The 12319-nt window shown below is 52.9% G+C and overlaps 1 protein-coding gene across 2 annotated transcripts in view; it reads right to left on the bottom strand.

The window, feature by feature from the left end:
• Window positions 1-4354: 4354 nt before the first annotated feature.
• The window catches only part of CA10 (carbonic anhydrase 10), a 599575-nt gene continuing 591610 nt past the window's right edge, over window positions 4355-12319 (bottom strand). For both annotated transcript variants that reach the window (XM_004707037.2, XM_045299855.1), the window contains 3 exons: window positions 9173-9327; window positions 7987-8161; window positions 4355-5635 (listed from right to left, as the gene is read on the bottom strand). In XM_004707037.2, the coding sequence (XP_004707094.1) occupies window positions 5613-5635; window positions 7987-8161; window positions 9173-9327 (353 nt within the window). In that variant the 3' untranslated portion in view covers window positions 4355-5612. The remainder of the gene's footprint in view (window positions 5636-7986; window positions 8162-9172; window positions 9328-12319) is intronic.

Genomic DNA, 12319 nt, shown 5'->3' with positions numbered 1-12319 from the left:
GGGCAATGAGGGATGAGATCAGGGTTTATCAAGGCGCGCTCCCAAAGTGGCAGGGGGAGAGAATGCTCTATGGATGAGACATTATGACGTGACAACCGACAGGTCTGTCCTTTGCCTAAGACTTGTTGAATCGTGGACTCGGGGTTATCTTTCAGAACTCGTTCCCCTGACTCAGCTTGTCTTAATTAGCCCATCGTTATCTGACCTGTACAAACTTTGCAGTCCATTGGTAAAAATTGTAAATACAAATGATTCTTGTACTTACTTGATTTTATTGTGATTTGGGAGAAGGTTTACAGAGTCGTTTTCCATCCAATAATTCCTGCACCCATTTTGTTCATGTCATCAATCCCAATCCCTGTCATGCAACACTGTTTCTCCCTCTTCCTCCCCATTTCCTGTTTCCATTTCTGCTCCTCTTGCAACCCTCCTGAGTGACAGCTTTGATCTCAAAGAGTTGCTGATGTGATGGTGTGTGCTCCACCTAGTGTGGTGTCATTGTCCCCAGCATAGACTTGTCTTTTGTTTGGCTGACAACTTGAAGGATGACAAAGGGCCGTCGTGTTAGGAGCCCCACCCATTTGGAGCCAGCCAGCCAGCAAGGACCTGCCTGCTCTTCTTTATGATTTGGGGTTTTGTTCTGCATTTTCCTCCCAGCCCACTGAGGACCTCCTAATACGATCCCCTTCAGTCATTGTTAGCAGTGTCCGGGCCTCTCTAGCTCGGGTCTCAGGCTCATGGAGAATTGCTGTTCTCAAGGGTCTTTGGCCCATTGGACTAATTATTTTCAGGTGTCTGCAATTCTCACCCCCTCTCTTCTCTCCGGACAGGGAGCGACCAACAGGTGCACCTTAGATGGCTGCTAAGTAGGATGTAGAACGTTGTTTTTGTGGATGCCCCGATTGCTCATTGACCTTGGTGTCTCCTAAGACTATGGTCCCGAGTCCCCAGGCTCAATGACTCATTTCCTCAAGGTGTTTTAGTATGTCTGAGAAGTTTTCACACCTTTGTCTCGTGTATGCCCCCGCCATATATCCATATATTTGCCGCCAAGGTAAATACTCATGCATAGATATCTCCTATCGAAGGAGAAATTTGTTATTTGAATTATTGCTGGAGAATTTGGGAAAGGAGAAGGGGAGGTCACATTCTGAGCCCACCCCAAAGAGCGACAATGCATACAGTGACTAGGGAAAGGGCAAACATGTGACATGGCCCTGGTGTCTGGGCTCCCACGAACCCACAGCAGGCGACCCCTCCTTTGAGCCGTTCCTTCACAAGAGGACAGAGAGGTGCAAACTTCTGTCCATCTTTAGGTAACACGGATGCCTGGCTGCCATCTCCATCTGGCTTCATTGGTATGGGGTACAGCTGGGCATTGGGAGGTTAAAAACCTTCCTGGGTGAATCTAACTGGAGGCAGTAGGAAGGAGCTCCTGCTTGGATGTGCACCAACATCACCCGGAGGATTTGCCACAACCCAGATGGCAGGACCCTGCCCGAGTGACACTAGGTTAAGGTGACCAGACATCCCACTTTTGGCAGGATAGTCCCGATTTTTGGAACGAATGCACCACAAGCTAGGTATATGGTTTTCGGCTGCCATGTGGCTATGTTGCCACGATATGAGTTTTATCAATGGTGTCCTGCTTTACCAATGTTAAAATCTGGTCACCTTACACTAGGTCCATGGTGCGACCCAAGTTCCCACACGATGTTCAGGGCTACACTTTGGTGAATTTGAGAATGTCATCCAAGGCTTAAGAACTCTTGTGGCCCAGAGAGGGAAGGTGTGATGAGATGAGATTTGCAAACCGGCCCCTACAGGTCCTGGCCCACAGGAACGGTGCAGAGGACGGCAGCTGTTGCTTCTGCGGTCTCTAAGGCTGGTGTCCTGGCAGATGTCCTTGTTAACTGGGCTGGCTGACGAGTGACGTGGGAGAGCCCACGTTCAGGTTTTCTGGAACAGGACATTGTGGGAGACACACCAAATGCAAGAGGCCAGGGTCCAGTAGGGTCAGGGATCACACTGAGGTGGACAGAGGGGTTGCCATATATACGTTCATTGACGGACATCAGATGCTTCCGTTTACATGGGAGGCTGTGAGCAGGTGAAAAACGTGAAACTGTTCCCTAAAGAGCAGTAAGCATAAGTAAGCTCCTGCGTGCCTTGCTGACCGGGTCCTCCGTTCCTGTCAGGGATTGCACATGTGAACAGAGGCTTTGATTCTCTGGGCAGGTGCTATGTGGTTGGGAGAAAGACGATGCCAGCCAGTCCTACAAGCAGAATCTTTGATGTGGCGGAACAACGTGAACTCCCACTATTGATGGGACAAGTAAGCCTGGGCTTACCTTGCCTAGTGGGTCAGGATGGAGCACCCAAGCGCCCGATGTCCTTGCGGCTCTCCCAATGGTCCGGATGCATTTAGGGCAGTGGTTTGTGGGTGTTCTGATGTCACCATGGAAACCAAACTGCTAAGGAGGGGAGGTGGGACAGGCCTCAGAGCCCAGACGTGTCCTCAGGAGCAGGCAGTGGACCTCTGTGTGTCTCCATGTACCCTCCTCCTCTGTTTTGCTCAGGAGGGGTCTGGGGCTCAGGCTGTGTGCCTGAACCTGGCAGATGCCCTACCCTTGAGGTTGGCACCCACCCTCTGTACACAAGGACACTGCCGCCAGCCCTGCCTGAGCGCCAGAATGACATCAAAGTGCCTTTTTACCCCATGACGGCTTCACCAGGCCAACTGTCCGGGGCTTCTTTGGACTTTACAATGTCCTCTTCAGAGAAGAAGTCATATAACCACGAGGCAGGATGGCCAACGCCGGATCTGGGGCACAGGGAGTGGGGTGGAAGGTGAGCCAAGGTCTGGTTTCTTGGAGCTCAGGTGAGACTGTGGGCATGAGAAGTCCCAGACCCCAGAGGGCTGAGCCTGGGTTTACCTTTGTCCTCCCCGGGCTGGAGCACTGAGGACGCTGTCTTGGGATAGTGGAGCGGAGAGGCCAGGGGGAGAAATCACTTTTGGATAAGGCTGCAGCCACAGGAAGCTGAAAGAGAACAGGGCGTGGAAACTCAGCCCCCCACCTTCCATCCTCACCGGTGCCCCTTCCTGCCTCACCTCTGAGTTTGCCTTCACCTGGCCTCCACACACCCTGAGGTTTTTACTCTGGGCTGGATAGCTGTGTTTCCTTGCTAACCTGCAGGCTCACTGCTTTCTACCACATTTCACTTGCCTGTGGAGCGCTGTACCCTGTCAAGGTTGTATCTTTGAAGAGAGGTACCTTTGGTTCTGTAGGAAGTGTTGTACGGTTGGCTGAGAAACAGATGGCAGCCAGCCATGCCAAAATCTAGAATCTCTGATGTGGTTAACAAAAAAAAGGAAAGAAAGACAGTGATGCTGTTGACTAGATTAGTAGATGAGCACATAAAAGCCCAGGCTGACTGCCTCTCTCTGGGCACTGCCAGGAATCTGGCGCTTTCATTTGGCATTGGTGTGGTTTCCTTGTTGTGACGCCAACTTCCCCTTCCACCACTCCTCACCCCTCCCCAGGACGGGCTAAGCCCCGAATCTGTACGCCCACAGCATCTGTACGCAGGCAGTCTCTGCAGGCCTCACCTACAGAGGCGCAGGGGCAGGGCTTGTGCTGGTTGCTTTACGTACCTATAGCATGTAAGTCTCATAGAGGCAGTTACTAGCGTGCTCGGTGTACACCTCAGAGAAGGAAAGCATCCCGCCTAGAGTCACACAGCACCCAGAGGCACAGTGAGAACTTAAACCCAGGCCTGGATAACGCTGCCATGTGGCTTCTTCAGGGACCGCGTCACCATTTTGAGGACTATGTTGACACAGGGCAGAAGCAGCAAGCCACGCAGTCGAGGGACTCCACACCAAGCCTTTTTGCAAAGGAGGTCTGGTGTTCGGGAAGGATACATCACTCAGCAGGATCCTCAGATGTCCTCCGGGCCAAGTTGATCACAGAACTAGCACAGGTGCAGGCAGTGGAAGGAAAGCCCAACCAGGTAGGCCTCTCGTTCCTTGGCTTTTCCATGGTCACTTGGCTGCACTGTTGCCGATGCAGGCTCCACACGCCCACACTCTCCCTCTCTCTGGAGACTGTGATGGAGGGAGAGATGAAGGTATTTTTAACTTGGCTCCTCAACGCTCCGCCAAGCTTCCCCTTCCAGCAGCTAGGCCTGTCTTGTCTCCACAGGGCATTAATTACCTGGCTCTGGGAATGACCAGGCGGGCTGCTCCAGCTGCTCCGCCAGCCGGAATGCAAGTGTGTGTGGACCCAGCAGGACTTAGAGACTTCAGGGGGAGCTTCCTCCTCTCTCAATAAACTCAGACATGGGGACTGGGTAACTTGTTAAACACATTTATTGATTTCTCGACAGTAACCAAACACAGTGAGTGACCATTATAAACAAGAAAAGAGAGGCATTCGCTTGGACGTTGTGAGCTCTCGCTGCACCGGGAGAGAAAAGACACCCCTTTCCCAGGAACTGACAAAAGGCAAAGTGCATTCCTTCAAGGGAGCATCACAGATGTGGGGCAGGTGGGAGGGACGGAGGGAGGATGGCCGTTTTGAAACGCAATCGGTCGCTCACCTGCGTGGCTGAGGGAGGCATGGCGCGGAATGAGAGGTCTACTCGCTTAGCAAACGCATTCCTGATGGTCACACACTCAGTGAGGACGGGCTGCATGTGAACCAAATGCGCAGATGCAGGAACACGCAAAATCAAAGAATGCAGGTACGGGCACCCAGGGTTTGGCCTGGGAAGGAGGAGAAAAGGACCCAGCCAGGGGGAGGGGGGGCGTGAACTCATTAAACACATTTATTTAGCTGTTGACAATAACCAAACACAATGTGTGACCTTTGGAAAACAAGGAAACAGCAAATGGACCAATTCCGATCTTGGCAAATCCTACTACAGATATGTGACAAAGAGGGAAAGAATTCCATTTCTCTATAGTCTGCAGTGATATATATACAATGTGTATCTCTTCGATGTCTGTCCTTTTTTCCCATCCCCCCCCCCTTTTCTTTCTTGTTAAATTGTTGAGTAAACAGAAGAACGGTAATCTAGAAATAAGTGTCCTTGGCCAGCTTTGTCCCGGCGCATCTATCACCAGCACCCCCTGAGGATCCCAGGACGCAGTTGGGAGACTACGGGAAGCCAAGAACCAAGTCCCCGGGGTGCTGCTGGAGCTGCGTTTTCTCCTCTCTCACGGCAGGACGAGTTCTGTATGTACAAAGCCTGGAAGTCTCACGGGGTAGATTGATCCGTTCAGGGGGGCGGGTATGCGGGGGTGGGGTGGGGAAGGTATTAAAATTGTTATCAGCTTAACTGACATTATTTTCTTCGAAGATCTCTTGCGGATGAGCCTCTTGGTTCTGGTACTTGATGGCTCCACCTGGAGGCTGTGTGTGTGAGAGAGAGAGGTTCTCTGCCACGTGTCTGCGGACAGTTGCATGAAGAAAGGGCAGATCCCAAGAGTGAATGAGGCCCGGGGGAAGGGAGGCAGGAGGGAAGAGACAGAAGGGGGCCATTCTCGGTTACTTCGTCCATTCACAGTTGCAGCGTTTCCCCGAGGGCCGCGCTCGTGGCTTCGATCCCTACTTGAGGAGCCACTCATTCACTGGAAAGAGAGAGAAAACCAGGACACACCATACAGAACAGGGCAGAGAGAATGAAGGCGCCCATGTGTTGAGGGCTGGCAGGGGAAGGGGCTCAGGTATTGGAAATGCCTGCTTCTAATGTACTGCAATTGCCCACCCCCCACCCTCTAGGGATCTGTGCCAGTAGGGTGGCTACCAGCCACTTGGACTCCACCCCAGACCCACCCCTCTGCCGCCAAGTCGATTCCAACTCCGGCGCCCCCACAGGGCAGGGTAGGAGAACTGCTCCAGAGAGGTGTTGAGGCGGCCAAGCCTCAAGGAAGCAGACTGTGTCATCTGTCTCGCGCGGAGGGCTCAGTCCACGATGTTGTGCTGCAACTGCTACCAGCCAGCTCCTTGGCTGCACAGCAGCCTGTCACATCCCTACCAGGTGTTGATTCCGACTCGCAGCAACACAGCATGGCCCTTGTGGGCTTTGAGGCTGTGATTCTGCGCAGGAGCACAATGCCTCATCTGTCTCCTGAGGGGGTGGGAGTTTCGAACTGCTGACCTTTCCGTTAGCGTGACCCACGACACCCCACCGGGGCTCCTTCAACAGCAACAACAACCAAACTCACTACCATCAAGTCAATTCTGACTCCCTGCGACCCTATCGGACAGGGTAGGACTGCTCAGTGGGTTTATGGGGCTGGAAATCTTGGGGAGTAGAAAGCCTCATCTTTTTCCTGCAGAGGAGCTGGTAAGCTAGTGGTTAGCATAAGGTGACCAGATTTTAACATTGGTAAAGCGGGACACCATTGATAAAACTCATATCCTGGCAAAATAGCCACAAGGCAGTCGAAAACCATATACCTAGCTTGTGGTGCATTCTTTCCAAAAAGCGGGACGTCTGGTGACCTTAGACCGTTAGCAGCCCAGTGGGTAACCACGATGCCACCAGGGCTTCTCGGAGCCGGCACCAAGCCAGACCACTCACCGGCACTGAGTCAATTCAGGCTCACAGCGACCCTGTCTGAGACGGCAACTGCCTATGGGAGTGGAAAGCCCCATCGTTCTCCCTCTCCTCCTGTAAACAGTGGTGCTTTCAAACTGCTGACCCTTGGGACCGCGGCCCACGGGGTGTAGAAATGATAGTCTTGAGGTCTGAATCTAGCCTGCTGCTAGCTTTTGTAAACAAAACTTCATCGGGACAAAGCCGCAGGCACTAATTCGCACACTGCTGTCGGCTATTCCCCCCGTCCAAGGGTAGAGAGCAAGATCCAGTCTTTGTCTACCAACACCAAACTCACTGTGTCAACTCACAGCGACCCTAGAGGACACAACTATCACTCGTTAGTGGGAGCAGAGAGCCTCATCTTTCTCCCGAGGATCAGCTGGTGGTTCAAACTCCAGAGCCTAACATATTTGATAGCTGGCCCTTTACGGAAAACCTATCAGCCGCCTGACAAATACCACATCCTCGGCTTCCCCACAGGGGCACTCTCCCGTGTGCCTCACAGCTAGCTAGGGTGTAAGGGCACCCACCATACCGGGTGCCCTGCAGTCCATCAGACTTATGGAGACCCCCACGTGTATCCCAGCTGAGCTGGGAGCTACCGGGGTTCCAGTGCCTCTGGGTGGGTTCGAACCTCCAGCCTGTTGGTTAGCAGCTGAGCATTTGAACCACCCAGGAACTGCCCTAGATAGGAGGAGATGGTCCTATCCAACGAAAGGTACCTGGTCCCGAGGTCTAATGACGTGGCTGGATTTGCAATATTACTTGGTGGTGCACATTTTCCTTCCCACAGTGAGGCTTTACTACAATGGCCAACAGATGGGAGGGAACAGAGGGCTGGGCATGGCTCAGAGTCTTGCAGAAGGTAGGCATCATCTGAAAGGGTCCTTTCTAGTAGCTACAGTTGTCACTTCCAGGGACACAGCAGAGATGCTGTGCGTTCACACACCTGGCCTCAATAGGTTCCACAGTTCTGGTCCCCAGGTTTTGCTCACTTTCTGGACAGAAGAGAACATCTTGCACTCATTCAAATCTCTACCAGCTCCATTGCTCTAGCACAGGGGTCCTCAGACTTTTTAAACAGGGGGCCCGTTCACTGTCCCTCAGACACGTTGGAGGGCCGGACTATAGTTTAAAAAAAACCATGAACAAATTCCTATGCACAAATCTTATTTTGAAGTGCAAAAACACCCGGTGGGACAGATAAATGTCCTCGGTGGCCTGTGGGCTGTAGTTTGAGGTCGCCTGCTCTAGCAGATAGATCGCCTTGGGCGAATCCGCCTGCCTTCTAAATTGGGGTAGGGAAGGGCTGGCTGGCCTGAGCCCGAGGGTCAGTCTTTCAGGGCAGGTCTAAGGGAACGACCTGGCTGCACCCACCTCTATACTGAAGCTTCTGGGCTCGGTTGTTGGGACAGTCCTTCCCCTGTAAACTGAAGTTGATGTTGGTGCGGATGCAGCGGTTGTTGAGTGGCTGACCAGGCCGGAAGTTGTCACTCATGCTCAGGAAGATCTGAGAGGGCTGGTTCTGGCTGAGCAGGCGTAAGGAGTGCATCTGAGGAGAGAGGGGCAGCGGTGAGACCCTCCCTTCCTCTTGGAAGTACCAAGGGTGGAGCAAGCGAGTGCTCACTTCAGAGCAGTGTGGGGCCAGACCTGGGGGCAGCCCAAGGAGCCAGTACACAGTGGGAGCCAGAGGCAGAGCGTCCGGGCTCCGTCCAGTTCTGAGGCTTCCTCATTCATGGAGCTGCTCAGAAAACTGTGAAATGTTGCCTATCATTTTGCCTCCTTGGGGAGACCCACATGGATTATCATTTCATAGAGGGTGGAGGAACCCCTCCAACAACAACACCCCCCAAACTAGCTGTGGTAAATCACCTAATCCGGTGTCAATTTAAGGATTAAGAGTGTTGGGGTGGAGGCTAGGCTGTTAATCTGGAGATAGCCAATGAGACTTCTGTGTGGCCTTCTCCTGAGAATTCTGGGAAATCTGGTACTTCTTCCTTGGAGGCAGGCGACACTATCTCTCTCTCTCTGCTGCTCCCTGGGAGTCATTGCAGAAGACAAGCAACATGGAGGCAACCAGAAGCCACAGAGAGACCCCTGCCAGCGCCGAGATGCTTACAACGCCATTGGACAAAGAGACTTTCTACCCACTGGCTTGTGATTGTCCTGCCTTTGGCTTCATTGCATGTGTTTCATGAGTCTGAAGAGGGCTTTATAAAATGGATTGGTATCAGACTTATGGACTTGGACTGAACTGGGTTGGGATGCTTTCTCAATGTTCAATTGCTCTTGTATATAAACCTCTTCCTTATACACATATGTGTGTCCATGGATTTATTTCTCTAGTGTACCCGGACTAACACACTAGCCTTTTCCTAACCCCCTTGAGCACCCCAAGAGGTCAGACACAGCACACTCCGAGGACAGACCACGCTGTCTGTCTTTCCCCACCCAGACAGGTGGGATGCTTCTTCAGTGACTTCATACCCATCCTTGGGAGAGGCTGGCCCGGCCATTCTTCCCGTCACCTCCCCCGTGAGCTGCAGACAGCACAGAGGCTCACCTGCATCCTGGTGATGTAGACAGGTTTGTTCATTATGATCCAGCTTGCTGTCTCGTAGCAGGGCGGAATAGTCATCGACCCGTCGTAAGTAATAAAACTAGAGGTTTCTGGGTAGAGCTCCTCTATATTGAGTCCCTGTAGTAAATAGGCATCATCTGGAGGAGAGAAGGAGAGGACTTAGCCCGCGAGCTTTTGGAGGACACCTTTTCCATGGTGACAGAGATGGGAGCCCACACGACGTTGGTGGGCAGAGAGAAAGGAAGACGTAAACGATCCCAATCCCAAGATCAAACATTAGCATTTTGCTATATTTCCTTTTAATATTTTTTTTAATCCAATGTATTGAGTATCACCTTACAAGACTGCAGTGTGTTGTTGTTAGTCGGCTCCGACCCATAGCCACCCTAAGCACCGCAGAACGGAGTGCTGCCTGGTCCGGCGTCGTCTGCACGATTGTCCTGTGCCAGTGTAGTCAGGCGTTCAAGTCCGAGTCGATGGCAATAAGCTGTTATCTTTCCCTCTCCTCCCTCCCTCCGTCCCTCCGTCCCGCTGTAGTGCTCACTGGTCCTTCCTTCGCACGCTCTGCGGTGGCTGCCTGCTCCTGTCCAAGCCAGCATTCCCTGAGGCTACGTGCGAGACTCACTTCTTCTCTCACCCTAAACTTTGACCTCACGGCGCTCCATCTACTCGCTTGCCTTGAAATGAACCCGGTACCATTCCAGATCTATGTCTCCCTCTCCAAAGGTACCTGCATGCCTGCCACGGTGGCTGGAGAAGACGTGCCAGGCACCCAACCTCTGGGTGGCAGTACCTCTGGATTCATGTACGCCCCACGTCCAACTTCCCCTGGAACAGGGCTACCCTGGTAGTGGTTGTGCACACAGAATGGTCCAAGCGGGCTTTGATGCAGAGCTGAGAATGCGATCTGTCCCTCTGAGATGACTTTTCCATGGATCACAGTGAGGCTCAGAGGGGCAAAGGTCACACAACCAGCTGGCGGCTACAGAGTGAGACTGGAAACCAGCCCTCTGGACGTTCAGACCACGGTGCTGCCATTCATTCAAAAGCTGTTCACGGAGCACCGACTTTGTCCTGGGCATCGCCTTCGAACCATGGACGAGGCCGATGAAGTGCCTGCCCTCCTCGAATGGAAGAGGCAGACAATCAAGGAGGAAACAACCCCCTAGATTAGGGTGCCACGTGGCAGAACGTGGGCTTCGGTGTGTCCTGCTCTTCTTCACCGATCTGGAGCACTGATGTCGCTAATCCATTTTCAGGGGCCTCCCCCCTGCACCCCACCTCTCCTCACTCAACTTCCTCTGAAAAGAAAGCTGTCTGTGTCTGTCAGTCCCCTTAGGAGCAAACAGACAGAGCCAATGCTTTGGAACGATGTCAATCAAAGCGCCACTTGCTGTTGCACCCAAAGCGATCCCTCCAGGACTCTTACTTGTCTGATGGGGTGACTGACCCTCTCTGGGGTCTGCTTAGTCGAGCTGGACCACCCTGAGGAGGAAGGACGTACTTCCACTTTCCATCTGGATGTGTCTGCCTTTACCTCCAAAGAACCAGCAAACCTGTCCAAGCCTACCAGGGACGTCACGGTGGGGATGGGGACTGTCAGGGTTGGAGGAGGGCTCGGCCCCCAACTACAATTTGCAAGTGACACCACCCCGCTTGTTCAAAGTGAAGAGGACGTGCAGCCCTGGCTGACGACCGTCTAATACAGCCTTCGGCGTGGATGACCCCTCAACATGACGAGCACACACATCCTCACGGCAGGACCCATAAACAACCTCCAGAGAAACGGGGAGAAGAGATGGAAACTTCCCTGGATTTCACGCCATGAGCATCACAGTCAATGCCCACGGGAGAAGCGCTTGAGAAATCAAATGGTGAATTTCACTGGGGAAATCGGCAAAAGGCCTCATGTAAGTATTCAAAAGCAAGGAGGTTTCTACGATGCCTGAAACAAACCCATGCCCTTTTCAAGGCCCTCCCGATGCAGGCGAGAGCCGGACAATGAACCAGAAAGGCCTTGGAGGGACCGATGCCTTGAGTTGTGCTGTTGGTGAAGAAGACTGACTCTACAGGAGGCACAACTCTGTCTCGGAATGAGTCCAATGAGAATGCGCCTTCGAAGTGAGGGCAGACTTTGGACAATTCATCAAGAGGGACCCATCCTGGGGAAAGACATTATTCTCCGTCAAGTAGAGGGTCAGTAAAAAGGAAGACACTGGCCGAGGTGGATGGACACGAGATGGATGGACACGACATGGATGGACATGGTGGCTGCAACAATGGGCTCAACGCAGCAGCCAGTGTGAGGCTGGCGCAGGACCAGGCCGTGTCCTGTACTGTGGCCCCTTGAGTCTCGTGTCAGAGCGGACCTGAGGTCACCTCACAACATAAGCTGCTGATACATGCCAGGCACCGTGGGACGTCGAAGCGAGGAGGACATGATCGCGTGACATGCAGCATGGAACCACAGACAAGGGCATACATCTCAAGTGGGTGCGTCGAGAGGCTGTCAGTCAGCCTGGGGGTAGGGCTCAGGAGAGGATTCATCAGGGCGCTGACATGAACTGCACTTTGGACACGGGAGGTAATCAGTGTGCAGCTGGCTGGAGAGGCGGGTGTCAAGGGTGCTGCAGACAGAATCGAGCCAGAGAAAGAGCAAAGGAAAGAGGGACAGACTGAGGGGCAGCTGGAGTGGGGCTGAGATGCAGCAGGTGGAGTATTGGGAGACAGGAGGCCAGCGGGGGTCAGCCCATGCCACACCCTGTGGTCCTTGTCTGCACGGGTGCTGGTTGGGGCTTTATGCTATAGGCAGTGGTGGAGCTACTGAAGGGTTTGAAGCAGGGGCGTAGCATGATCAGATTTGCACTTAATGAGGCTTGTGCTTATGGTGGTTTGGCCTGGAGATTAATGAGAGCAGGAAGCATTCTGCACATTTCTATTAAAGGTCAATGTGATTTGCTTAACCAAGCTTGCACGCAGAGCATATTGGGTACTCTAGCATGCTGCTATGATTGAATTTTATTTTATTTGGGGTAGCAGGGAGAGGGGGAAGGAAGGAGCAGGAGGAGAATGAGGAGGGCTTCTCAGCCATGATTGGAATAACGAACAAGAGCATTTGTAGAGTTGCTC

The sequence above is a fragment of the Echinops telfairi genome, unplaced genomic scaffold, assembly GCF_000313985.2.
Source record: "Echinops telfairi isolate 266 unplaced genomic scaffold, ASM31398v2 ScPeMD7_7458;HRSCAF=8496, whole genome shotgun sequence".
Taxonomy (NCBI): Eukaryota; Metazoa; Chordata; class Mammalia; order Afrosoricida; family Tenrecidae; genus Echinops; species Echinops telfairi.
Note: the sequence above shows the minus strand (reverse complement) of the source record. Positions and strands in the feature narration are given on the sequence as shown.